The sequence below is a fragment of the Anomaloglossus baeobatrachus genome, chromosome 3, assembly GCF_048569485.1.
Source record: "Anomaloglossus baeobatrachus isolate aAnoBae1 chromosome 3, aAnoBae1.hap1, whole genome shotgun sequence".
Taxonomy (NCBI): domain Eukaryota; kingdom Metazoa; phylum Chordata; class Amphibia; order Anura; family Aromobatidae; genus Anomaloglossus; species Anomaloglossus baeobatrachus.
This window is the reverse complement of record NC_134355.1, coordinates 690330104-690357717: the sequence shown is the minus strand read 5'-3', so window position 1 is coordinate 690357717 and position 27614 is coordinate 690330104. Positions and strand designations below refer to the sequence as shown.

General features: G+C 53.0%; 1 protein-coding gene across 2 annotated transcripts in view; it reads left to right on the top strand.

The window, feature by feature from the left end:
• The window catches only part of KIF3C (kinesin family member 3C), a 67477-nt gene extending 61258 nt beyond the window's left edge, over positions 1 to 6219 (top strand). Inside the window, exons 6-8 of one of the 2 annotated variants that reach the window (XM_075341326.1) lie at positions 173 to 290; positions 438 to 613; positions 3308 to 6219. In XM_075341326.1, the coding sequence (XP_075197441.1) occupies positions 173 to 290; positions 438 to 613; positions 3308 to 3401 (388 nt within the window). In that variant the 3' untranslated portion in view covers positions 3402 to 6219. The remainder of the gene's footprint in view (positions 1 to 172; positions 291 to 437; positions 614 to 3307) is intronic. The other variant, XM_075341327.1, reaches the window with a different exon arrangement.
• Positions 6220 to 27614: the final 21395 nt, after the last annotated feature.

Sequence of the window (27614 nt, the reverse complement as noted above, 5' to 3'; positions counted from 1 at the left end):
ATGTCCTCCATGCTGTTGCTTTCTAGTTTTTTATTTCACCCCAGAGCTGGATTCACAGCTACACTGCTCAGTACTGCTGTGTAATGTCCTCCATGCTGCTGATTTCTAGTATTTTAGGGTTAGATGTGGTGATTGTGCCGCTGTCAGTGCTAACGGTGTCGGTGTTCCACAGTGGAAATGGAGGAGGAAGCACAATGAAGAGGCGGCCGTCATCAGCCGTAGGATACAAGCGGCCAATCAGCCAGTATGCCAGGGTGGCGATGGTGATGGGCTACCATCCGAGGTACCGGGTAAGTCACCTCAGATAATGGGCATCATTATTATCATCCGAAAGCAATGCGGACATGTAGACGTCGCCAGAGCCGGGGCGGAGATCGGTTGGGTAAGAAGTTCTGACATTTCATTATAGTAATGGCCGTGTGGTGCTTCATTACCAGGCGGAGAACATCATGTTCCTGGAGTTGGACCTCACTTCTCCCACCGTGTTTGAGATGGACTTTTCTAAGGAACGGGCAGAACAGGACCCGCGAGCGCTTCACCTCGAGAGACTGACTCGTCTCGACAGTCTTCTGGAGCGTCCAGCAGCCGCACGGGTCCGAAAGTCCAGGTCTTGGTGAGTCAACGTCTCCAAACCAAAGTCTCCAACCGGTGACTCAATCATTAGGCTCGGCGGCTGCTGATTGTGGACTTACTATACTCCCTATCGTACAATACCATATTTTTCGGATTATAAGACGCACTTTTCCTACCAAATATTTGAGGGATGCATCTTATAATCCGAATGTAGCTTACCAAGGGGAGTGATGGAGAGGGGTGCAGGAGGCAGGGGCAATGCTGCGGGTGCTGCGGGCTGTGCGCTGCGCTGTTTGGGTTGTACGGCGAGAGGCACTGCTCTGTGTTGCGGGAGATGAGGCAGGGGCCATACTGAAGACGCCGGCAGTGTGGGCTTCAAATAATGGCACCCAGAGTCAGCGCATGCGCAGATGACGCTCTCGGCTCAAGATCTCATCTGCGCATGCGCTGACTCTGGCATATTGATGTCCCAGCAGCAGATGTAAGGAAACTGGTGCCTGGAGGTGGAGCGTGCGCAGATCCAGTTTCTGGATGTATTCTCTGCCTCACTGCGCCGCTGAGCATCTGGGACACCTGCCGCGCCGCCCTGCTCCATGACCACCCCTGCCTCCTGTGACCCCCGCTCCACCACCACCGCTGCACCGCCCTGCTCCATGACCACCCCTGCCTACTGTGACCTTCGCTCCACCACCAGTACTGCCCCTCCCTGCTTCACGACCGCCCCTGCCTCCTGTGACCCTCGCTCCACCACCGCTGCCACGCTGCTCCACAACCACCCCTGCCTCCTGTGACCCCTGCTGCACAGCCCTGCTCCACGACCGCCCCCACCTCCTGTGACCTTCACTCCAGCACCAGTACTGCCCCTCCCTGCTTCACGACCGCCCCTGCCTCCTGTGACCTTCGCTCCACCACCACTGCCGTGCTGCTCCACAACCGCCCCTGCCTCCTGTGACCCCTGCTCCACTACTGCTGCTGCACCGCCCTGCTCCACAACCACCACTGCCTCCTGTGACCCCCTGCTCCACCATCGCCGCTGCACCGTCCTGCTCCACGATCACCCCTGCCTCTTGTGACTCCCGCTCCACCATCGCCGCCGCACCATCCTGCTCCACGACCACCCCTACCTGCTGTGAGCCTCGTTCCACCACCATTGCTGCACCTCCCTGCTCCACAACTGCCCCTGCCTCCTGTGACACCCACTCCACCACCGCTGCCGCACCATCCTGCTCCACGACGCCCCAGCCTCCTGTGACCCCGCGCTCCACCACTGCTGCCGCACCGCCCTGCACCATGACCGCCCCTACCTCCTGTGACCCCCGCTCCACTACCGCTGCCACCTCGTCCTGCTCCATGACCACCCCTGCCTCCTGTGACCCCCGCTCCACCATTGCTGCCGCACCGTCCTGCTCCCCGACCGCCCCTGCCTCCTGTGGCCCTCACTCCACCACCGCTGCCACCTCGTCCTGCTCCACGACCGCCCCTGCCTCCGGTGACCCTCGCACCACCACCGCTGCAGCACTGCCCTGCTCCACGACCGCCCCTGCCTCCTGTGACCCCCCCCGCTCCACCACCGCTGCCACCTCATCCTGCTCAATGACCGCCCCTACCTCCTGTGACCACTGCTGCCACCTCACCCTGCTCCACGACCGCCCCTGCCTCCTGTGACCACCGCTGCCACCTCATCCTGCTCCACGACCGCCCCTGCCTCCTGTGACCACTGCTGCCACCTCATCCTGCTCCACGACCGCCCCTGCCTCCTGTGACCACCGCTGCCACCTTGTCCTGCTCCACGACCGCCCCTGCCTCCTGTGACCACCGCTGCCACCTCATCCTGCTCCACGACCGCCCCTGCCTCCTGTGACCACCGCTGCCACCTCATCCTGCTCCATGACTGCCCCTACCTCCTGTGACCACCGCTGCCACCTCATCCTGCTCCACGACCACCCCTGCCTCCTGTGACCACCACTGCCACCTCATCCTGCTCCATGACTGCCCCTACCTCCTGTGACCACCGCTGCCACCTCATCCTGCTCCACGACCGCCCCTGCCTCCTGTGACCACCACTGCCACCTCATCCTGCTCCACGACCGCCCCTGCCTCCTGTGACCACCACTGCCACCTCATCCTGCTCCACGACTGCCCCTGCCTCCTGTGACCACCGCTGCCACCTCATCCTGCTCCACGACTGCCCCTACCTCCTGTGACCACCGCTGCCACCTCATCCTGCTCCACGACCGCCCCTGCCTCCTGTGACCACCACTGCCACCTCATCCTGCTCCACGACTGCCCCTGCCTCCTGTGACCACCGCTGCCACCTCATCCTGCTCCACGACCGCCCCTGCCTCCTGTGACCACCGCTGCCACCTCATCCTGCTCCACGACTGCCCCTGCCTCCTGTGACCACCGCTGCCACCTCATCCTGCTCCACGACTGCCCCTGCCTCCTGTGACCACCGCTGCCACCTCATCCTGCTCCACGACTGCCCCTGCCTCCTGTGACCACCGCTGCCACCCCATCCTGCTCCATGACTGCCCCTGCCTCCTGTGACCACCGCTGCCACCTCATCCTGCTCCATGACTGCCCCTGCCTCCTGTGACCACCGTTGCCACCTTGTCCTGCTCCATGACCACTATATATATATATGTACGCACACGCACACGCGGCTAGAATTGTTGGATGGATGATGAGACTAATAGACAACTTCCCTGAACTAAAACTAAACTTCTAATTCCAGGTGTCAACAGCCGAAGCCTCTTCCATCCTCCACCACCCACATCTCCTTGTCATCGAGCAGCCAACGGCGCCCACTGTCTCCCACCCACGAGTGATGCCCACCACTTTTCCTAAAAGCTCTCCCCACGCACATTACCCTATATGCCAGGCTTTGCTTCCAACACAACAAGGAGAGGATGGTGGGTTTTAACCCCTCGTCAATCCTTTGCTTGGAGAATAGACCTCAGTTGTGGAAGACGTGACGACTTTTTTTTTTTTATTATTAATATTATTTAAGGAATTAACATATTTATTTAATTTATTAATCTGCGGATGGTCCACACTGCTGGTTCCCGGCACGTTCACCTTACAACTGGCACTTGGAATTTCGATAAAGCTTGTAGACCGTAAGAAACTCCTGACTGCCTCCCGAGAGTTGGGTGTTCTTCTGAAATACCATGGACTTGTGGTCGTGTTTCCTGATGGACGATTGACTCTGCACTCACCTTGCAAATCCAGCAGCTGCTCCTTTTCTACTGATCAAGGTCGATTTTTGACACCAGGACTGGACGGTTCTTCTCCTTCCTCCGTTTGTGTATCAAAGCACACAAGGCGCCTCTCCTGCCTTGAAATCTTTGCAAACTCTGCAGCTTACACAACAAAACGCCAGTGCCTTATCTCAAAGGCTTTTTTTTCCCCTTCACCTCTTAGGGCATTGGCCTTCACATATGAGGATTCAGAGTTGAGGTTCTTCAGGACAGCGGTCCTCATGGGCGGGTCTATCTTCAGCACCACAGAAGTTATTATCGGGATGTCATAAGTCACGCTCGGTCTTTGACCAAATGGAATGTTGCCGATGCCGGTTTTTGCTATGTTGCTTCTTTTTTGTGGCTCAACACCTTAGTTTTTGGGAGGTCAGTAGGACATTGAGGTTTGAAGCTGAAAAGCACTCATCTCTCGTAAGGAAAAGGACAAGACTGAGTTGGTGCATGATGACATCATTCGGTGTAAAATGCTGTATTTCTTGAGGAACCTGGGGTGGCATCTCCCAGCAGATGTTCAGTGTAAATCTATAGTGGTCTAGTGCACAGCATGGAGTAAGCGAGCTGTATGCAGATGTAAGGCAGACGTGTTGAAACAACTTTATCCTTTTTTATTACTTGAAGTTTGATGTTTTTATGCAATTAGCAAGGTGTAACCACTACAAACAGTTCCTATGAGATGATGGGTGGGTAGGTTCCCTTGTCCCATTTCTTCACAGACGTATTGCCAGGATATACACTCAAAAGTCTTTAGGTGGAAATTCTACAATGATCCGGAACTTCGTGTACAATATTGTGCAATAATATTTTTTCTATGCAGTCACTAAAATCTCCAGTATTTACTAACTTGGAGGTGTACAGCATGCCTGGTCATCATTCTGAATATCTGCACGGGGGTTGTCACTGCACTGCAGTCATAGACAATTTATAGGGGTTGATGAGGACCCCATGGCGGTTCACAATTAATTGTATGAACAGGTCAACATATGTCTATGAGATTCATCATGACTGCTCCTCACACCATCACTTTGATTTTGAACTTGGTCTCAAGTGTCTCCTCCATATCTCTTGTTCAGCAAAGTGGCTGCATTGTATACTTTGCCAGCAGAGTGCAGATGTATGTATTTATAGCATCCTTATCATCCATAGCTGCATGCTCCTCATTGCCATCTCCGGCCAAAAAATGGACAAAACCTGATGAGTTTTCTCTATACCAATCTGTTTAAAAGTCAGTTGTGTGGATAAATACTCCGGTGGCGAACTGAGAACCATTTCCAAGCACAAATGATAGACTCCCCAAGAATCTACGGACCAAAGTTATCATGACGTAACGCAGCTTAAAAGGGTAGCTTACAATTCAATGAAAACCTGCCCCATTGGGAATTGCTTTCTGATATGCATCCTGCCCTGAGATGATCACAAGGGGATTTTGATGAGCTTCAGGGGTCCAAATCCCGTAATCACTTCTAGAGATTGCTAACCCATGGCGGGACCTAGTAGAGGACCAGGATCTGCTGTCCTGGATCTGCACCAATTGTCGTTGAGTGTTATTCATAACGGTCCGACCTCATATGGTCCTCCCGGAGAGAATTTTACACTGGATTCCCCATCCTAAATGTACATATAATATTAAGTTACTTTGTTTTATTTTGTACTGAACTTCGTGTGCTCCAGTCTCCACACATCCAGAGCTGCATTCACAATTCAGATACCTACCACATGCCTACCACCAAAAGGGCTTTCTCGGTAGAGGAAATAAGCTCATAAGTGAAATGTAAAATTCCAAGCCAGCTGAACTATGAATGCAGCACTGGATTGAAGAGGAGAATAAAACAATTGGTTACTGAACAAGATGTGAAATCCTGAGATCCTTTTTTTTCTGCTTCACTTATACACCAAGAGGACAATGACGAGCTGGGTCGGAGAGATGTCCGTAGAGAAGGGTCAGAATATGCCGAGATGACTCCAGCTTTGATTATGCTGCACTTTACAGAGGGGTCATAAATATTTGAACAGTGTTTGAGAGGGAATGCAATATTTATTATGTCATTTTGTAGTCCTGGTCATCAGCTCATTAGGGTGTTGCGCAGTTTGACAGCTGAAGGGTCCATAGAGACTGCACTTTCATACCTCACTGATAGGCTGTCTGCTCCATTGATGATGTTTATTTGTTAGTTAACACTTCTTACAATTTATAGGAATACTAATATTTACTCCTATTCCTATTGTACTCATAGGAAGAACAGCTACAATTTAGAGAGGTAGGTGAAGACCCCATAGCGGTTCCTATTTTTGTGTATGAGCAGGTCAACCTTGTTCTATGACATTTGTATGTATGTATATTTATAGAGTGATGGCGTGAGGCTGAGTTATCACAAATGTCATAAAACAAGGTTGACCTGCTCATACACAAAAATTGGAACCGCAATGGGGTCTTCACCTACCTCTCTAAATTGTAGCTGTTCTTCCTATGACTACAATAGTAATAGGAGTAAATATTAGTATTCCTATAAATTGTAAGAAGTGTTAACTAACAAATAAACAACATCAATGGAGCAGACAGCCTATTTGTTAGTTAACACTTCTTACAATTTATAGGAATACTAATATTTACTCCTATTCCTATTGTAGTCATAGGAAGAACAGCTACAATATAGAGAGGTAGGTGAAGACCCCATTGCGGTTCCTATTTTTGTGTATGAGCAGTTCAACCTTGTCTTATGACATTTGTGATAACTCAGCCTCACGCCATCACTTTATAAATATACATACATACAAATGTCATAGAACAAGGTTGACATGCTCATACACAAAAATAGGAACCGCTATGGGGTCTGCACCTACCTCTCTAAATTGTAAATGCTCTTTCTGTAACTTTGACTACTCCAATAGGAATAGTCTACATATAATCTACACTTCTCAACAATGAAATTGCAACAAAAACAAGAAAAAGTAATGAGATTGTGGAAAGCACAGAGTCCATAGACATATGATAAATATGCAAACAATCAAAAAAAATTGGAAGCAATTTTTTTTTTAGTAGGACAATACCAGGTTGAATGTTACTCATGCTGCTATGAGCTGCCTGTGGGGGCTAAACCTGCTACGACAACCAGCGTCTCCGGACTTGTCTCCCTTCGAGCACATCTGGGACGTCATTGGTTGGTGATTACTCAGGAGCTTCCAACAGCGGATCTTGATCCTCAGAGTGGAGAACATTTCTCAGAACATGTGTGGATAGCAGCCAAGGCTGTAAGTGACGGGATTTCTGCACATGGCCCTCATACATGTCTCAGGATCCTGTGCTTTACAGTTTTTCATGAATTTTCCTTCTTGGTGTTGCCACTTCAATATTGAGGAGTATGTTCAGAAATATGTCCTTTCCATCATTGTGATCATCCACGTCCATCCCACAAGTGGGGGGTGACCGGCGCCTTCCCGCATCATTGATGATGTTTGATGCTACATTGGTTGACAGTTTTCACTCTTTACCGTAGTCTTAATATCTAGCACAATTCCAATATTCCATGATTTCATACCCAACACCCCCCATAATTCACTCAGACAAACCCATACGCATCTCAACTGTCCATAAACATTAGTCTCTAACCTTCTGGAATGGATGACGTTGACCATGTCCAAGAAGTGCTTCAATGTACCGGAGGTCAAAACTAGACAATTTGAGGAAGGAACGGATTGGCCTCACTGAAATTTTTGAGATGTTTTTTTGAGGCAGAAGTCGGTGGAGCTTACAGCCAATGTTTTTTGGGCCAACTAGCCGAAAATAGGGTGAAGAACTTTTTATGACCAAGGCTCCTTCATCCATGAGCAAGAAGACTTTCCTCCAAGGTCTATGTCCATCTTACCATTTCTGGTTGTATATATGTAACCCCCCCCTGCCACTGTATATGTTGCCTCCACCATTGGGTTTGTTTTTAGTGTTGACCTAGATAAGTGCAATATGTGAGTGTTTACCGGGCTGTGCGGACACCAGTAACATTTCGTTAAGTGTTTTGGCACCCCCCCTCCCCCCATTATCAATTCCCTGATTGTTGTTTCTAGATAGACTGGAAAAGTTACCGGACATGTATGATGGTATACAGCAACGTCACTATATATATGATTACTGTATACAAGGCATATACATATATAGATATATATTATATATACATACTGTGTGAAGGGGGGACCTCCCAGCTTTTGATTGACAGCTGTCATATTTGCTTGACCTACCACGGAGGAGTGCCGGACCAGGCAGCCTTCACACGATCAATAAATAAATGATAAACGTTGTACTCTGCAGTCCCGTGTGTTTTTTGTGATATATGTATCATGTGCATTATTAGACGCGTTTTGGACTATACAGTTTTTACCTACATATACAGATCTCCTAAGTGCATTTAGCCTCCAGGTCTCTCTAATTTTCAGATCTCTCTACAGCTGTCAATGGGATTTAGATCCGGACTCATTGCTGCCACTTCAGAACTCTCCAGCGCTTTGTTTCCATCCATTTCAGGGGGCTTCTTGAAGTGTTTGGGGTCATTGTCCTGCTGGAACACCCCTGTCATAGGACCATAACCAGCTTTCTGACACTGGGCTCTACATTGCCACCCAGAATCTTTTGGTATCTTCAGATTTCATGCTGACATACACTCAAGTGTGCACCCCCAGTGCCAAAGGTAGGAAAACATCTCTGACCTCCACCATGATTGACTGTAGGTGCTGTGTTCATTTCTTTGTAGGCCTCATTCAGTTTTCAGTAAACAGTAGAATTATGTGCTTTACCAAAAAGCTTTATATTGGTCTCATCTGTCCCAAGACACTTTCCCAGAAGGATTTTGGTTAGGCATATACACTTTGGCTTTTTTCTGTCTCTGTGTTAGCAGTAGGGTCTCCTCCATAGCATTTCATGTCATTCAGAAGTGGAAAGATAGTTCTCACTGACACTGATGCCCCGTGAGCTGCAGAGTGGCTTGAATTTCTTTGGACCTTGATTGGGGCTTTTCCACCATCCAGACTATCTTGCGTCACAACCTTTTGTCAATTTTTCTCTGCCGTCCTCGTCCAGGGAGATTAGCTACAGTGCCATGGGGTGTAAACTTCTTGATTATGTTGTGCACCGTGGACAAGGGAACATCAAGATCTCTGGAGATGGACTTGTATCCTTGAGATTCTAGTCGATGATTGCCTGTCCCCTCCATCCTCAGTATTCGGTGACCACCCGTCGCCTCTGTCCTCAGTATTCGGTGACCGACCGTCTACTCCGTCCTCAGTATTGAATGACCGCCCGTAGCCTCCATCCTCAGTATTCGGTGACCGCCTGTCGCCTCCATCCTCAGTATTCGGTGACCGCCCGTAGCCTCCATCCTCAGTATTCGGTGACTGCCCATAGCCTCCGTCCTCAGTATTCGGTGACCGTCTGTAGACTCCATGCTCCGTATTCTGTGACCACCCGTAGCCTCCATCCTCAGTATTCGGTGACTGCCCGTAGCCTCCGTCCTCAGTATTAGGTGACCGTCAGTCGCCTCCGTCCTCAGTATTCGGTGACCGTGTGTATCCTCCATCCTCAGTATTCTGTGACCACCCGTAGCCTCCGTCCTCAGTATTCGGTGACCGCCTGTCGCCTCCATCCTCAGTATTCGGTGACCGCCCGTAGCCTCCATCCTCAGTATTCGGTGACTGCCCGTAGCCTCCGTCCTCAGTATTTGGTGACCTTCTGTTGACTCCATGCTCCATATTCTGTGACCACCCGTAGCCTCCATCCTCAGTATTCGGTGATCACTTGGCGTATAATTTGGAGGAGGAGAGTCCTCAACCCCATTCTGCAGCTTTCAGATGAACTGAAGCGGTGATGGAGACTCCCTCACATCAGTGTCGGTCTCCTGTCCGTCCACCGCATGTGAAATACCTTCTTCACACAGGACATGAAAGCTGCAACGGAGGTCGCAGCAGATGTCACAGCGGCGGTGCTAGTGGAGGTCGCATTGGAGGTCACAGCAGAGGCCACAGCGGTGGTCATAGCAGAGGTCACAGCAGCGATACTAGTGGAGGTCCCAGCAGAGGTCGCATTGGAAGTCACAGAGGAGGTCGCAGAGGAGGTCGCAGCGGAGGTCGCATTGGAGGTCACAGAGGAGGTCACAGCGGAGGTCGCATTGGAGGTCACAGAGGAGGTCGCAGCAGAGGCCACTGGGCAGAATATCCAGAGTCTGATATTTGGTTGCCATAGGTGATGGCTAATGAGCGACTTTGTTGTCAGAATTAACCCTCTCCTTCCCCCACCGAGAATCATTAATGATGATTATGACAAGTGACTTTCCAGGGATGCGGTCGCCATGGTAACGGTATCTAAGGTCGACGTGTCTCCTGTACACGGGGGAGTCGCGGCTCAGCTGCTCCTGAGATCTGCTCCTGTGCTTCTACATGAGGAGGATAACTGCAGGGCGAGACCGGCCGTGACCGAGGGGCCGCCAGACACCAAGGGGTTAATCAGTCACCCTATCAGGGGCCACAACAATCAGCGCACAGTCACAGCCTCCTGCACACATAGGGTTAATCCATACACTAAATGGAGGCTCAAGGACCGCGAGGCCTCATATACAGTGTATGGAGAGAATCATATATGTATCAGTGTAACCCCTGGCCCCCCACCCCGGTGTATAACCCCCGGCCCCCCCCACTCCAGTGTAAAACCCCCGGCCCCCCACTCCAGTGTATAACCCCTGTCCCCCCACCCCAGTCTATAACCACCGGCCCCCCACCCCAGTGTATAACCACCGGCCCCCCACCCCAGTGTATAACCCCCGGCCCCCCCACTCCAGTGTATAACCCCCGGCCCCCCCACTCCAGTGTATAACCACCGGCCCCCCACCCCTGTGTATAACCTCCGGCCCCCAACCCCAGTGTATAACCACAGGCCCACCCCGGCATATGACCTCTGGCCCCCCACCCCGGTGTATAACCTCCGCCCCCCCAACCTGGTGTATAGCAACCAGCCCCCTACCCTGGTGTATAACCACCGGCTCTCTACCCCAGTGTATAACCACTGGCCCCCCATCCTGGTGTATAACCCCCTGCCCTCCAACCCGGTATATAACCACCAGCCCTCTACCCCAGTGTTTAACCACCGGTCTCCCACCCCGGTGTATAACCACAGGCCCCTCACCTTGGTGTATAACCTCCGTTCCCCCGGCCCAGTGTATAAACCTCCGCCCCCCACCCCCGGTGTATAAGCACCGGTCCCCCACCCTGGTGTATAACCACAGGCCCCCCACCCTGGTGTATAACCTCCGGTCCCCCACCCTGGTTTATAACCCCCGGCCCCCCACCCCGGTATATAACCACCAGCCCTCTACCCCGGTATATAACCCCCGGCCACCCACCCCGGTATATAACCACCAGCCCTCTACCCCGGTGTATAACCCCCGGCCACCCACCCCGGTATATAACCACCAGCCCTCAACCCTGATGTATAACCCCCGGCCCCCCACCCCGGTATATAACCACCAGCCCTCTACCCCAGTGTATAACCACCGGTCTCCCACCCCGGTGTATAACCACAGGCCCCTCACCTTGGTGTATAACCTCCGGTCCCCCGGCCCAGTGTATAAACCTCCGCCCCCCACCCCCGGTGTATAAGCACCGGTCCCCCACCCTGGTGTATAACCACAGGCCCCCCAACCCGGTGTATAACCTCCGGTCCCCCACCCTGGTGTATAACCACAGGCCCCCCCCCCCCGGTGTATAACCTCCGGTCCCCCACCCTGGTGTATAACCACAGGCCCCCCACCCCGGTGTATAACCGCTGGTCCCTCACCCTGGTGTATAACCACAGGCCCCCCACCCTGGTGTATAACCTCCGGTCCCCCACCCTGGTGTATAACCACAGGCCCCCCACCCTGGTGTATAACCTCCGGTCCCCCACCCTGGTGTATAACCTCCGGTCCCCCACCCTGGTTTATAACACAGGCCCCCCACCCCGGTGTATAACCTCTGGTCCCTCACCCTGGTGTATAACCACAGGCCCCCCACCCAGGTGTATAACCTCTGGTCCCCCACCCTGGTGTATAACCTCAGGCCCCTTCACCCCGGTGTATAACCCCTGGTCCCCCACCCTGGTGTATAACCACAGGCCCCCCACCCTGGTGTATAACCACAGGCCCCCCACCCCGGTGTATAACCTCTGGTCCCCCACCCTGGTGTATAACCTCCGGTCCCCCACCCTGGTGTATAACCTCCGGTCCCCCACCCCGGTGTATAACCTCTGGTCCCCCCACCTCCAGTGTGTAACCTCCGGCCAACGCCCCCAGTTTGTAACCTCCGGCCTGCGCCTCCAGTGTGTAACTCATGGTTCCCTGACTTCAGTGTATAACCCTTGGCCCCACCCCGGTGTATAAGCCCCGGGCCCCCCACCCCAGTGTATAAACACCGGCCCCCAGTGTATAACCTCTAGCCCCTTGCCCCAGAGTATCACCCCCGGCCCCTCACCCCAGTGTATAATCTCCGGTCCCCCAGCTTCCAGTGTGTAACCTCCGGCCCACGCCTCCAGTGTATAGACGCTGGCCCCCAGTGTGTAACCTCCGGCCCACGCCTCCAGTGTATAGACGCTGCCCCCAGTGTGTAACCTCCGGCCCACGCCTCCAGTGTATAGACGCTGGCCCCCAGTGTGTAACCTCTGGCCCACGCCTCCAGTGTATAGACGCTGCCCCCAGTGTGTAACCTCCGGCCCACGCCTCCAGTGTATAGACGCTGCCCCCAGTGTGTAACCTCCGGCCCACGCCTCCAGTGTATAGACGCTGCCCCCAGTGTGTAACCTCCGGCCCACGCCTCCAGTGTATAGACGCTGCCCCCAGTGTGTAACCTCCGGCCCACGCCTCCAGTGTATAGACGCTGCCCCCAGTGTGTAACCTCCGGCCCACACCTCCAGTGTATAGACGCTGGCCCCCAGTGTGTAACCTCCGGCCCACGCCTCCAGTGTATAGACGCTGCCCCCAGTGTGTAACCTCCGGCCCACGCCTCCAGTGTATAGACGCTGCCCCCAGTGTGTAACCTCCGGCCCACGCCTCCAGTGTATAGACGCTGCCCCCAGTGTGTAACCTCCGGCCCACGCCTCCAGTGTATAGACGCTGGCCCCCAGTGTGTAACCTCCGGCCCACGCCTCCAGTGTATAGACGCTGCCCCCAGTGTGTAACCTCCGGCCCACGCCTCCAGTGTATAGACGCTGCCCCCAGTGTGTAACCTCCAGCCCACGCCTCCAGTGTATAGACGCTGGCCCCCCAGTGTGTAACCTCCGGCCCACGCCTCCAGTGTATAGACGCTGCCCCCAGTGTGTAACCTCCGGCCCACGCCTCCAGTGTATAGACGCTGCCCCCAGTGTGTAACCTCCGGCCCACACCTCCAGTGTATAGACGCTGGCCCCCAGTGTGTAACCTCCGGCCCACGCCTCCAGTGTATAGACGCTGCCCCCAGTGTGTAACCTCCGGCCCACGCCTCCAGTGTATAGACGCTGCCCCCAGTGTGTAACCTCCGGCCCACGCCTCCAGTGTATAGACGCTGCCCCCAGTGTGTAACCTCCGGCCCACGCCTCCAGTGTATAGACGCTGGCCCCCAGTGTGTAACCTCCGGCCCACGCCTCCAGTGTATAGACGCTGCCCCCAGTGTGTAACCTCCGGCCCACGCCTCCAGTGTATAGACGCTGCCCCCAGTGTGTAACCTCCGGCCCACGCCTCCAGTGTATAGACGCTGCCCCCAGTGTGTAACCTCCGGCCCACGCCTCCAGTGTATAGACGCTGCCCCCAGTGTGTAACCTCCGGCCCACGCCTCCAGTGTATAGACGCTGCCCCCAGTGTGTAACCTCCGGCCCACGCCTCCAGTGTATTGACGCTGGCCCCCAGTGTGTAACCTCCGGCCCACGCCTCCAGTGTATAGACGCTGCCCCCAGTGTGTAACCTCCGGCCCACGCCTCCAGTGTATAGACGCTGCCCCCAGTGTGTAACCTCCGGCCCACGCCTCCAGTGTATAGACGCTGCCCCCAGTGTGTAACCTCCGGCCCACGCCTCCAGTGTATAGACGCTGCCCCCAGTGTGTAACCTCCGGCCCACGCCTCCAGTGTATAGACGCTGGCCCCCAGTGTGTAACCTCCGGCCCACGCCTCCAGTGTATAGACGCTGCCCCCAGTGTGTAACCTCCGGCCCACGCCTCCAGTGTATAGACGCTGCCCCCAGTGTGTAACCTCCGGCCCACGCCTCCAGTGTATAGACGCTGCCCCCAGTGTGTAACCTCCGGCCCACGCCTCCAGTGTATAGACGCTGGCCCCCCAGTGTGTAACCTCCGGCCCACGCCTCCAGTGTATAGACGCTGGCCCCCAGTGTGTAACCTCCGGCCCACGCCTCCAGTGTATAGACGCTGCCCCCAGTGTATAACCTCCAGCCCACGCCTCCAGTGTATAGACGCTGGCCCCAGTGTATAACTTCCGGCCCACGCCTCCAGTGTATAGACGCTGGCCCCAGTGTATAACCTCCGGCCCACGCCTCCAGTGTATAGACGCTGCCCCCAGTGTGTAACCTCCGGCCCACGCCTCCAGTGTATAGACGCTGGCCCCCCAGTGTGTAACCTCCGGCCCACGCCTCCAGTGTATAGACGCTGGCCCCCAGTGTGTAACCTCCGGCCCACGCCTCCAGTGTATAGACGCTGCCCCCAGTGTATAACCTCCAGCCCACGCCTCCAGTGTATAGACGCTGGCCCCAGTGTATAACTTCCGGCCCACGCCTCCAGTGTATAGACGCTGGCCCCAGTGTATAACCTCCGGCCCACGCCTCCAGTGTATAGACGCTGCCCCCAGTGTGTAACCTCCGGCCCACGCCTCCAGTGTATAGACGCTGCCCCCAGTGTGTAACCTCCTGCCCACGCCTCCAGTGTATAGACGCTGCCCCCAGTGTGTAACCTCCGGCCCACGCCTCCAGTGTATAGACGCTGCCCCCAGTGTGTAACTTCCGGCCCACGCCTCCAGTGTATAGACGCTGCCCCCAGTGTGTAACCTCCGGCCCACGCCTCCAGTGTATAGACGCTGCCCCCAGTGTGTAACCTCCGGCCCACGCCTCCAGTGTATAGACGCTGCCCCCAGTGTGTAACCTCCGGCCCACGCCTCCAGTGTATAGACGCTGCCCCCAGTGTGTAACCTCCGGCCCACGCCTCCAGTGTATAGACGCTGCCCCCAGTGTGTAACCTCCGGCCCACGCCTCCAGTGTATAGACGCTGCCCCCAGTGTGTAACCTCCGGCCCACGCCTCCAGTGTATAGACGCTGCCCCCAGTGTGTAACCTCCGGCCCACGCCTCCAGTGTATAGACGCTGCCCCCAGTGTGTAACCTCCGGCCCACGCCTCCAGTGTATAGACGCTGCCCCCAGTGTATAACCTCCGGCCCACGCCTCCAGTGTATAGACGCTGCCCCCAGTGTGTAACCTCCGGCCCACGCCTCCAGTGTATAGACGCTGCCCCCAGTGTGTAACCTCCGGCCCACGCCTCCAGTGTATAGACGCTGCCCCCAGTGTGTAACCTCCGGCCCACGCCTCCAGTGTATAGACGCTGGCCCCCAGTGTGTAACCTCCGGCCCACGCCTCCAGTGTATAGACGCTGCCCCCAGTGTGTAACCTCCGGCCCACGCCTCCAGTGTATAGACGCTGCCCCCAGTGTGTAACCTCCGGCCCACGCCTCCAGTGTATAGACGCTGCCCCCAGTGTGTAACCTCCAGCCCACGCCTCCAGTGTATAGACGCTGCCCCCAGTGTGTAACCTCCAGCCCACGCCTCCAGTGTATAGACGCTGCCCCCAGTGTGTAACCTCCGGCCCACGCCTCCAGTGTATAGACGCTGCCCCCAGTGTGTAACCTCCGGCCCACGCCTCCAGTGTATAGACGCTGCCCCCAGTGTGTAACCTCCGGCCCACGCCTCCAGTGTATAGACGCTGCCCCCAGTGTGTAACCTCCGGCCCACGCCTCCAGTGTATAGACGCTGCCCCCAGTGTGTAACCCCCGGCCCACGCCTCCAGTGTATAGACGCTGCCCCCAGTGTGTAACCTCCGGCCCACGCCTCCAGTGTATAGACGCTGGCCCCCAGTGTGTAACCTCCGGCCCACGCCTCCAGTGTATAGACGCTGGCCCCCCAGTGTGTAACCTCCGGCCCACGCCTCCAGTGTATAGACGCTGGCCCCCAGTGTGTAACCTCCGGCCCACGCCTCCAGTGTATAGACGCTGCCCCCAGTGTGTAACCTCCGGCCCACGCCTCCAGTGTATAGACGCTGGCCCCCCAGTGTGTAACCTCCAGCCCACGCCTCCAGTGTATAGACGCTGGCCCCCAGTGTGTAATCTCCGGCCCACGCCTCCAGTGTATAGACGCTGCCCCCAGTGTGTAACCTCCGGCCCACGCCTCCAGTGTATAGACGCTGGCCCCCAGTGTGTAACCTCCGGCCCACGCCTCCAGTGTATAGACGCTGGCCCCCAGTGTGTAACCTCCGGCCCACGCCTCCAGTGTATAGACGCTGCCCCCAGTGTGTAACCTCCGGCCCACGCCTCCAGTGTATAGACGCTGGCCCCCAGTGTGTAACCTCCGGCCCACGCCTCCAGTGTATAGACGCTGCCCCCAGTGTGTAACCTCCGGCCCACGCCTCCAGTGTATAGACGCTGGCCCCCAGTGTGTAACCTCCGGCCCACGCCTCCAGTGTATAGACGCTGCCCCCAGTGTGTAACCTCCGGCCCACGCCTCCAGTGTATAGACGCTGGCCCCCAGTGTGTAACCTCCGGCCCACGCCTCCAGTGTATAGACGCTGGCCCCAGTGTGTAACCTCCGGCCCACGCCTCCAGTGTATAGACGCTGCCCCCAGTGTGTAACCCCCGGCCCACGCCTCCAGTGTATAGACGCTGCCCCCAGTGTGTAACCTCCGGCCCACGCCTCCAGTGTATAGACGCTGCCCCCAGTGTGTAACCTCCGGCCCACGCCTCCAGTGTATAGACGCTGCCCCCAGTGTGTAACCTCCGGCCCACGCCTCCAGTGTATAGACGCTGGCCCCAGTGTGTAACCCCCGGCCCACGCCTCCAGTGTATAGACGCTGCCCCCAGTGTGTAACCTCCGGCCCACGCCTCCAGTGTATAGACGCTGCCCCCAGTGTGTAACCTCCGGCCCACGCCTCCAGTGTATAGACGCTGCCCCCAGTGTGTAACCTCCGGCCCACGCCTCCAGTGTATAGACGCTGCCCCCAGTGTGTAACCTCCGGCCCACGCCTCCAGTGTATAGACGCTGCCCCCAGTGTGTAACCTCCGGCCCACGCCTCCAGTGTATAGACGCTGCCCCCAGTGTGTAACCTCCGGCCCACGCCTCCAGTGTATAGACGCTGCCCCCAGTGTGTAACCTCCGGCCCACGCCTCCAGTGTATAGACGCTGGCCCCCAGTGTGTAACCTCCGGCCCACGCCTCCAGTGTATAGACGCTGCCCCCAGTGTGTAACCTCCGGCCCACGCCTCCAGTGTATAGACGCTGCCCCCAGTGTGTAACCTCCGGCCCACGCCTCCAGTGTATAGACGCTGCCCCCAGTGTGTAACCTCCGGCCCACGCCTCCAGTGTATAGACGCTGCCCCCAGTGTGTAACCTCCGGCCCACGCCTCCAGTGTATAGACGCTGCCCCCAGTGTGTAACCCCCGGCCCACGCCTCCAGTGTATAGACGCTGCCCCCAGTGTGTAACCACCGGCCCACGCCTCCAGTGTATAGACGCTGCCCCCAGTGTGTAACCTCCGGCCCACGCCTCCAGTGTATAGACGCTGCCCCCAGTGTGTAACCTCCGGCCCACGCCTCCAGTGTATAGACGCTGCCCCCAGTGTGTAACCCCCGGCCCACGCCTCCAGTGTATAGACGCTGCCCCCAGTGTGTAACCTCCGGCCCACGCCTCCAGTGTATAGACGCTGGCCCCCAGTGTGTAACCTCCGGCCCACGCCTCCAGTGTATAGACGCTGGCCCCCAGTGTGTAACCCCCGGCCCACGCCTCCAGTGTATAGACGCTGCCCCCAGTGTGTAACCTCCGGCCCACGCCTCCAGTGTATAGACGCTGCCCCCAGTGTGTAACCTCCGGCCCACGCCTCCAGTGTATAGACGCTGCCCCCAGTGTGTAACCTCCGGCCCACGCCTCCAGTGTATAGACGCTGCCCCCAGTGTGTAACCTCCGGCCCACGCCTCCAGTGTATAGACGCTGCCCCCAGTGTGTAACCTCCGGCCCACACCTCCAGTGTATAGACGCTGCCCCCAGTGTGTAACCTCCGGCCCACGCCTCCAGTGTATAGACGCTGCCCCCAGTGTGTAACCTCCGGCCCACGCCTCCAGTGTATAGACGCTGCCCCCAGTGTGTAACCTCCGGCCCACGCCTCCAGTGTATAGACGCTGGCCCCAGTGTGTAACCTCCGACCCACGCCTCCAGTGTATAGACGCTGCCCCCAGTGTGTAACCACCGGCCCACGCCTCCAGTGTATAGACGCTGCCCCCAGTGTGTAACCTCCGGCCCACGCCTCCAGTGTATAGACGCTGCCCCCAGTGTGTAACCTCCGGCCCACGCCTCCAGTGTATAGACGCTGCCCCCAGTGTGTAACCTCCGGCCCACGCCTCCAGTGTATAGACGCTGCCCCCAGTGTGTAACCTCCGGCCCACGCCTCCAGTGTATAGACGCTGCCCCCAGTGTGTAACCTCCGGCCCACGCCTCCAGTGTATAGACGCTGCCCCCAGTGTGTAACCTCCGGCCCACGCCTCCAGTGTATAGACGCTGCCCCCAGTGTGTAACCTCCGGCCCACGCCTCCAGTGTATAGACGCTGCCCCCAGTGTGTAACCTCCGGCCCACGCCTCCAGTGTATAGACGCTGCCCCCAGTGTGTAACCTCCGGCCCACGCCTCCAGTGTATAGACGCTGCCCCCAGTGTGTAACCTCCGGCCCACGCCTCCAGTGTATAGACGCTGCCCCCAGTGTGTAACCTCCGGCCCACGCCTCCAGTGTATAGACGCTGGCCCCCCAGTGTGTAACCTCCGGCCCACGCCTCCAGTGTATAGACGCTGCCCCCAGTGTGTAACCTCCGGCCCACGCCTCCAGTGTATAGACGCTGCCCCCAGTGTGTAACCTCCGGCCCACGCCTCCAGTGTATAGACGCTGCCCCCAGTGTGTAACCTCCGGCCCACGCCTCCAGTGTATAGACGCTGGCCCCAGTGTGTAACCCCCGGCCCACGCCTCCAGTGTATAGACGCTGCCCCCAGTGTGTAACCTCCGGCCCACGCCTCCAGTGTATAGACGCTGCCCCCAGTGTATAACCTCCGGCCCACGCCTCCAGTATATAGCCCCCGCTCCCAGTGTATATCCTCCGTCCCCACAGTATATAGCCCCCGCCCCAGTGTATAACCTCCGTCCCCCCACCCTGGTGTATAACATCTGGCCCCAGTATATAGCCCCCGTCCTAGTGTATAACCTCCGTCCCCCCACCCTGGTGTATAACATCTGGCCCCAGTATATAACCCCCGGCCCCGATCCCAGTATATAGCCCCCGATCCCAGTGTATAACCCCCGGCCCTAGTATATAGGCCCCGCTCCAGTGTATAACCTCCGTCCCCCTACCCTGGTATATAACATCTGGCCCCTCGCCCCACTGTGTAATCTCCAGGCCTCCCCCTCTGTTGTATACCCCCAGCCGTGCTGTCTGTCCTTACTGCCATGTGACTGCGGCCGGGGGTGCGGAGCTCACTGATACCAGCGCGTCCTGTAATAGGAGCCTCCGGGGTAACAAGTCCTGTCCTGACATTTCTGCCCCATCACCTGTGATGAGTGATGTGATGATGAGGGCCTGCGCCATGATACCTGACAGCTCAGAGATCACAGGGAGGACACTGCCCCCTGCTGGACACAGAGCTGCACCATAATGTACATCAACAAGGGGGGGAGATTGAGGCGTCCACAATCCCCCCACACTGTCAGGAGCGGAGACTGGGGCAAAAATACTAAATACACCCCCCTGCGGGACACTACAGCTCCCAACCCCTTCACTATCAATCCTCACTGTCAGGGAATGGAAGTATTATCATATACATATTGAAAATAGTGACAGGTAACATTAAAGGTGATGTCACAGCTCACCTCCTCCTCCTCCTGTACAGTGACTGATAACACCTCTAAACACCACCAAAAAGTACCTCTAAAACAATATTTTATTAGTAATACTTAAAAAAGACCCTTCCAGTTCCTCTCATACAGCATAAATACATGCACATATCACACACATATACTGTAGTGTAGTGTCCTGAGCACTATACCGTACTAGCGTATATAGTGTATACTGTATAGTGTAGCACAATCAGCACACCTGGTTTCTGGTGGTGGTTACCCCTACTAGAGAGGAAAAGGGGCAGAGAGGGCCAGTCATCTGGAGGGGGAAGGGGGGTGGGGGGGGTCAAAAGAACAGAGGCACCCATCGTTGGTAGGAAGGGGAACCTAGGATGCATGTAGGTGGGCCCCATTCCATCTGTGCTAGGTGAATCCCCCCCCACCACATCACCCCCTAGTACGGAATAGTGCTCATGACACTACACTATATGTGTGTGATATGTGCATGTATTTATGCTGTATGAGAGGATACTGGAGGGTCTTTTTTTTTCCAAAACGTTTTTTATTGATTTTTCAAATTTGTAAAAACATGACAAGTATCATTGCAAAAGAAGAACATTCGTCTGACAAAATGTGACATAGAGGTGGGTGATACCCCAATTTGGAGTTCCATGTTGCTGTTCGATTTAAGATAGTATACAGTAACATTAAACCAAAACATAGGTAATGAAATATAATATAACATATGCAATACAATTCGTTAAATCTCTGTGTCGTCCCTGAATGATTTCAATTTTGCTAGCGTGTCTTGGTATTCCCAACCGTCTCGTCTCCCCCTCCCGCCAGAGCCCCCTCCTAGGTGATTCTCAGTTTACCCAGGCTGTCCTGGATATCGCTCAGGATATACCACTCCGAGTGAACAAAAGGTGCCATCAGGTTAATTATTTCTCCCTGTGTGAATTGGCTTTCAATAAAATGTCTCCATCTCACAAAAAACTTGGCTGTCAACCCATCTTTATCCCTCTCCGCTTCTAGTTTTTCCCACTTCAGAAGGTTGTGTAGTTCGCCCACAACCTCCTTTATGGATGGGCCCTCCCTTTGAATCCAGTGTTTTAAGATGCAACGCTTAGCTATCATGGCTATGTCATGCATTATTGCGTATTTCCTCTTTTCCTGCGTGCTCGGTCCTCCTCCTACTCCTCCCTCAAAGGAGTGGAAAATCCACACCATTAAGTCTAGTTTGCTGAAAATTCCCCATGTTGACTGGGCAAATAGTCTGACTTGGTTCCAGAACCTAGCGATTGTCTCACATTCCCATAGCCCATGCAGCATATCCGTTTTTTCTTTTTGACACTTAGGACACCACCTATCCCTACCTGGTATGTTGAAACCTATAATGGCCCTATGTAGAATTCTGAATTGAGTGTCTCTCCATCTCTCATTGGTAATGTGTTTCCGCACTTGTACCCATCCTCTCAGTATATCATCCACCACTTCTTCCCTTCCCAATTGTTTCCCCCACGCTTTTAAAGTCCGACTATCCTCCCGAGAGATAAGCACCCCCCTTAGCGATCGATAAATTTTAGAGACATTTATACTTGTTACATCACATTCCAGTAACTCATCAATCGAACTTCTGTTCAGCTCTCTTCCAACCACACCCAGGTCTCCTATTATTCCATGTTTCAATTGTTCATACTGGATGACATGTGAGCTATTAAGGTTGTACTTATCCAACACTTCCCGACCTGTCATCCACCTCCTGTCCTCCACATTCATAACATCTATCATTCTCCTGACTCCCCTCTCTTTCCATCTAGTAAATAGCTTGTTTTCTCGTCCCAGGGGAAAATTTGGGAATGCCCAGGGGTTCAAGTACTTGGACACTTTCCATGAGAGCCCCAGTTTTTTCCTTACCGACTTCCATGTTAGCATGGTGTCTCGGAATATAATTGAGTTCCTTATGTGCCCTTCAACCCTGGATAGTGGGGAGTGCAGAATGGACGTCAGATCCCACGGTGACGCATATTTAGTTTCCATCGCATGATCTGAGTGCCTACTCGTTCCTCTCACCCAATCAATTACATGCCTCATGATACATACAAGATTATACCCTTGGACATCTGGAAAGTTTAGACCTCCCTCCTCTGCTGACTTCATCAGCGTACGCAGCTTTATTCTGGGTTTCCTTCCCCTCCACAGAAATTCTGTATACGCGGAGTTGAGCTTATTCACATCCTTTAGTTTTAGCAATAGCGGGATTGTCTGGAAGGGATACAGCAGCCTAGGAAAGCTCATCATTTTTATCAGGTGACATCTTGCCAGTAATGGAAGTGGCAGACCTTTCCATCCCTTTAATTGAACTATAATTTTCCTGATTAGCGGTCCATAATTCAAGTTATAGATTGTTTCCACCGATCTTCCTATATGCACTCCCAGGTATTTAATTGAAGATTGTGCTATAGGAATTCCACATAGACAGCCATCCCTTATTTGTCCCCCCATTGTCCCATGATGCCCCTTTAGGAACATGATCTCGCATTTTTTTTTGTTCAGTTTTGAAACCGGAGAATGAGCCAAATTTTTCAATCAAGGCAAGAGTCTGTGGCAAATCCGCACCGGGGTCCCCCCATATAAAGTATGATGTCATCAGCAAAAAGCGCTGTCTTTACTTCTGAACCCCTTATCTTGATTCCTTTAAAGCTATTTTGTCCCTGTAGTATTCTTGACAACGGCTCGATTGCCAGGTTGAATAAAAGAGGAGATAATGGGCAGCCCTGTCTTGTTCCCTTCATCAAAGGGAACACGTCTGATAGAAAGCCCGGAGTGTGTACCCTAGCTCCCGAGTTGGCATAAAGGTTTCTAATGTAAAGTCTCATCTTGCCTACAATCCCTATGGCCTCCATTACCCTGTCTAACCACCCCCAATTTACATTATCAAACGCTTTTTCTGCGTCAAGTGTAACTAGGGCAGGTCTAGCCCCTCCCTCAGTGAGACCCAGTCTAACCGCGTCTACCACTAGAATTGTCTTTCGGATATTGGTAACGGCATTTCTCCCCTTAATAAACCCCACCTGGTGATTCGTAATGATCCTAGGTAAGATCTCGGCCAGTCTATTAGCCATGATCTTGGACATAATTTTTAAATCCTGATTTATGAGCGATATAGGTCTATAACTAGAGGGATCATCCAGGTCCTTGGTTCCCTTGGGGAGTAATTTAATATATGCTATGTTGGAATTTTTGGGTATTTCCGCCCCTCCCAGGAAAGCATTAAAGACTGAGGTTAGATCCGGCGAGATCAGATCCTTCAGAGCCTTATAGAATTCACTATTGAAACCGTCAGGTCCCGGTGCCTTGTTGGTGTTAAGCTCCCAATTGTTCTCGTCACCTCCTCTACTGTGATATCTGCGTTTAAGGCACTCAAATCTTCCTCCGTCAAGCTAGGCATTTGGGCTTGTCTTAGCCACTCTGCCTCATCAGTCATGTCGTTATTCCCTGACCCATATAGTTTTCTATAGTAATCTCCCAACAGTTTATTAATGTCCTTAGGATCCGTAGTCACCTCTCCCCCCTTTGTTTTCAGTTTAGAGATCACTGTCATCTTTCTGCTGCCCCTTGCCAGATTGGCCAACATCCTTCCCGCCTTGTTGCCAAACCTATGCAAGTCAACCTCCTTGTGCGACCCAGAATAGTTGTTCCTTTTTTTTGGCCCATTCGTCAAATCCCTCTTTTGCCTCCAACCATCTGCCTTTTGTCATGGGAGATCTATTTGTCACATAATTTGTATATGCTACCCGTACTGCTTCACTATGGAAATTATAATTCTCATTGGTTTTCCGTTTGATCATGGCTGCGTACCCACCAGACGGCCCCTTAGGACCGCTTTTGCCGTTTCCCAAAATATCACTGGGGACTCTCTATGTTCCTTATTGTCCTCTGCGAATTCTCCCCACCACTCCTGTAGCACCTTATGGAAATTATCTTGCCTGAGAAGGAACGATGGAATCTCCATATGATATCTGTACCTCTCCTGAATTTCTCTCTAATGCCCAATCTCACCGGACTATGATCAGAGATCACCATATTCTCTATCACACAATCTTGCGTTCCACTCAGTAAATCTTGCGAGATCCAGAACTGATCAATACGTGACCAGCTATCATGAGGGTGAGAGAAGTGTGTATACTCTCTGTCATGTGGGTGAGTTAGTCTCCAGATGTCTTTCAGTCCTACGTCTTCTAATGTTACATCCCTATTGTCTAAACTCCTGCCCACATTAGCTGTCCCCTCCTCGCCCCTCCTCCTATCTTCAGCTGAGTCTGGGACGGTGTTAAAATCGCCTCCCACTATAATGTTAGCCTCCCCATCTGCTAATATGGTGGCCTTTATGTCATCATGGAATGTGATTTGTTGTGAATTTGGGCCATAGACATTATAAATACTGAGTTTACCCGCTGGACTAACGATTGTTAAGTGCTGCCACCTTCCATGGTCGTCTGCCTCATGTGCCACTACCTCATGACTGAATTGTTTATTTATTAGAATCATAGTGCCCGCTTTTCTACCTTGTGCCGCTGCCCCGTAAACGGTGCCCACCCAATGTTTCTTCATGCGGAAAAAGTCCTCCCCCCCCAAGTGGGTTTCCTGTAATAAGGCAATGTCTGTCTTTAGTCTTTTCAGATGTCTCAATATCATTGCTGTTTGTTAGGTGATCTCAGCCCTTTAACATTCACGTAGTTATCTGTATCATGTTAACCTGTGTATTCTGCTTTTACTACTCCCTCCCCTATGGGCCCCTGCATCAAGGAAGACGAGATGTTCGACACTAGAATCACAGTTGGTACCACAAAATCGACACTCCCTTTCCCCACCTTGCAAATATAACAAATACAACAAAAAGCATGTAACTGTAAAACATATTTTCCCTTCCGAGAAATCCACGGCGCTTCCGCCACGTTGGTGAGCTCCCCTATTCCTAGCCAAAATATGTAGCTCCCTAATCACCCCCCAAAAAATATATGTTCTATCCCCGGACTAACTTGAATAAGCCTTTGAAAATTATGCAAAAATTAGCACAGTATGTCAAAACCTCAGCAAGATTCTCCAGTCCTACTTATCTCTGACTCCAGGTAGCCATCAGTCCGCCCAGAACAGGCCCACTTCATTTGAATTTGGATGATGTTCCTGGACAAAGGAGAAAAAGAAAAAAAGAAAAAAAAAGACCAAGGGGAGAGAAGATGGAGAAAGAAAGAGAAGAACAAAAAAAAAAAAAAAAAAAGAGGGGGGGAAGAGGACCCAGACTTTGGGATGTTTTCCTCTCTTTTCTCCCTTCCCCCTCCTCCTCTCACCTCCCCAACCCTCTCTCCGTAATGCATCCTCCTCAACGCCTCTCCCTGTTTGGGAAGAGAGAAAAAAAAAAAAAAAAAAAAAAAAAAACAGGCAAAAAAAGGAAAAACAATGAGCGAGTTCCAGTTCAGGTATCATGGTTTCTCTCCAAGGGTTGGTTCCTGTGTTCCAGGCGAGAATTATGCTGTCGACCCGGGCTTGGCCTCCTTTCCTCCCTGGTCTCGACTTGCTTTTGTCCCCCAAGACGTCCCACATCTCTTCCTGAGCTTGTGGGGGATCCTCTTCTATTATTCCCTTCTCCACTAGCTCCTTTTTCTTGCCTTTCTGACCTAGTCTTGTTGAGCTCTGCCATGAGAATGTTTTCTGCTTCTTTGTAGTCCTTGTAGTATACAAACGAGCCATTGGGGTTTCTAACTTTCAGTGTAGCAGGGTATAATAGCTGGCACTTTACTTTTTTGTTGTACAGAAATGAGCAAATTTTGGTAAATTCTTTTCTCCTTCTGGATACTTCCGCTGAATAATCCCCAAAAATTAGCAGTCTGTTGCCTTGATATTGTAGTGGACGCTTTCGTTCTCTAAAGGCCCTCAATATTTCCTCCTTATGCTTATAATCAAGGTACTTGACAATCACCTGCCTGGCTCTTATCGGGGTATTCTTGTTTGAGTTTTGGCCCTCTCCCTTATTCGCCTCCTGGTGTCTCAGTGGACCCACTCTGTGGGCTCTTTCAACTCTGAATTTCGCCTTTATGCCCAGGGCCTGCGGTAGCTCCAACTCGCATATATTATCCAACCGTCCAATCGACACAGACTCTGGCAACCCGACTATACGTAAGTTGTTTCGTCTCGATCTGTTTTCCAAATCGTCCGCTTTATCCTTCAAGTATTCATTAGATTTTGCTAGAGCTGCTATTTGTGCCTGCATAGCCAGTATTGTCTCCTCGGAGTCAGATATTCTCTGCTCTGATTCTGCCAGTCTAGAGGCATGGGCATTTATCTGTTTTTGCATATTAGCTAATGATGTTTGTATGGCTGCCTCAATAGCCACTTTAATCTCTTTTGACAAGTGTGATGTCACTTCTTCAGCCAGTTTTTTATAGTCCACATTAAGCTTTTGTGTGTACTTGTCTTGGCCTGCAGGTGGTGCTGTTTTCTTAGTTCTCTTTGTCTGGACTGGGCCACCACCTCCATCCCCCAATAGCTTGCAGGCTTGTGATGTTGGTGTAGTAGGCTGCTTTTTGTTTCCTTTGAAGGGGTACTATGAATTCTTGCATTTGACTTCCTGTGAGTCTGAGTGGGATTAATCTCCCTGTGCTGTTTGTCAGTTTCATCCTCCAACACTGCTGTGTCTCTGAGCTGCCCTGCTTTGTCTGCACCTTCTCTCCCCTCTGCCTCCATATCTCCTTCATCCTCCCATTGCGATCCACCATCATCAGTCCCCTGCATCCACCTCTCTCCTGCTGTGTCCTCCTGTGACTCCTCGCTCATATCTTCCTTATCTCCTGTCTCCTGGCTCATATCTCCCTTATCTCTCCCCTTCCAGCTCTGTGTTTGCTTTTCTGTGTCTCTCACCATGCGTTCAGGCTCCTCCCCCATCAGGCTCGGTGCCATTATCTTATCTTCGGATCCAAAAGAGCGCAGTCCTGCACCACCCGTAAAAGCCTGCCACAGCTGGGATCACTGGAGGATGAGGGATATAGCACTAGGCGTCCTTGTTGGAAACCGGATCAGCGTGCTGGTCCAAACAGCGAAAGTCAATTCCATTAATCCATATAGAAGAAGAATAGACCGCACCAATGCTGAAATCTTTTTCCGGATCTTTATTCCATAACCAAGGTTAAAAGGTGCAAATCGATCAGCGGGTGGAGGAGACCTGGATGCGGCCCCTCACTATGGACGACGGCCGTTTCGCCTGTAATTAGGCTTCCACGGGTCCACATGTGGGGTAAGATCAGCCCTCCCTAAATAGGATCATGCATCCAGGTGACCTTCCCACACATAAAACAAGTGAATGAAGTGTATGATACAATAAAAGGTACTATGTATACATATTTCACGTACCAAAGAATAAAAACACACATTGTGAGCAATACAAAATCGGACACTATTACAGAGGAATGAATTATTGTCATATTCACAAAAAACAAAAACATTATCATTAATGGTTTTTACATCTGCAATAAAAATTACAACTCATTTTTTCTTTATCACGGATATTTTGTTAACAATCCCCCCAATTCTCAATTATTTTACCATGCTCAGTTTTTGTGAACAAAAATCCATTACAAAAAGACTGAAAGATCATTGCGGTCATTCATTCCCAAAGCGCC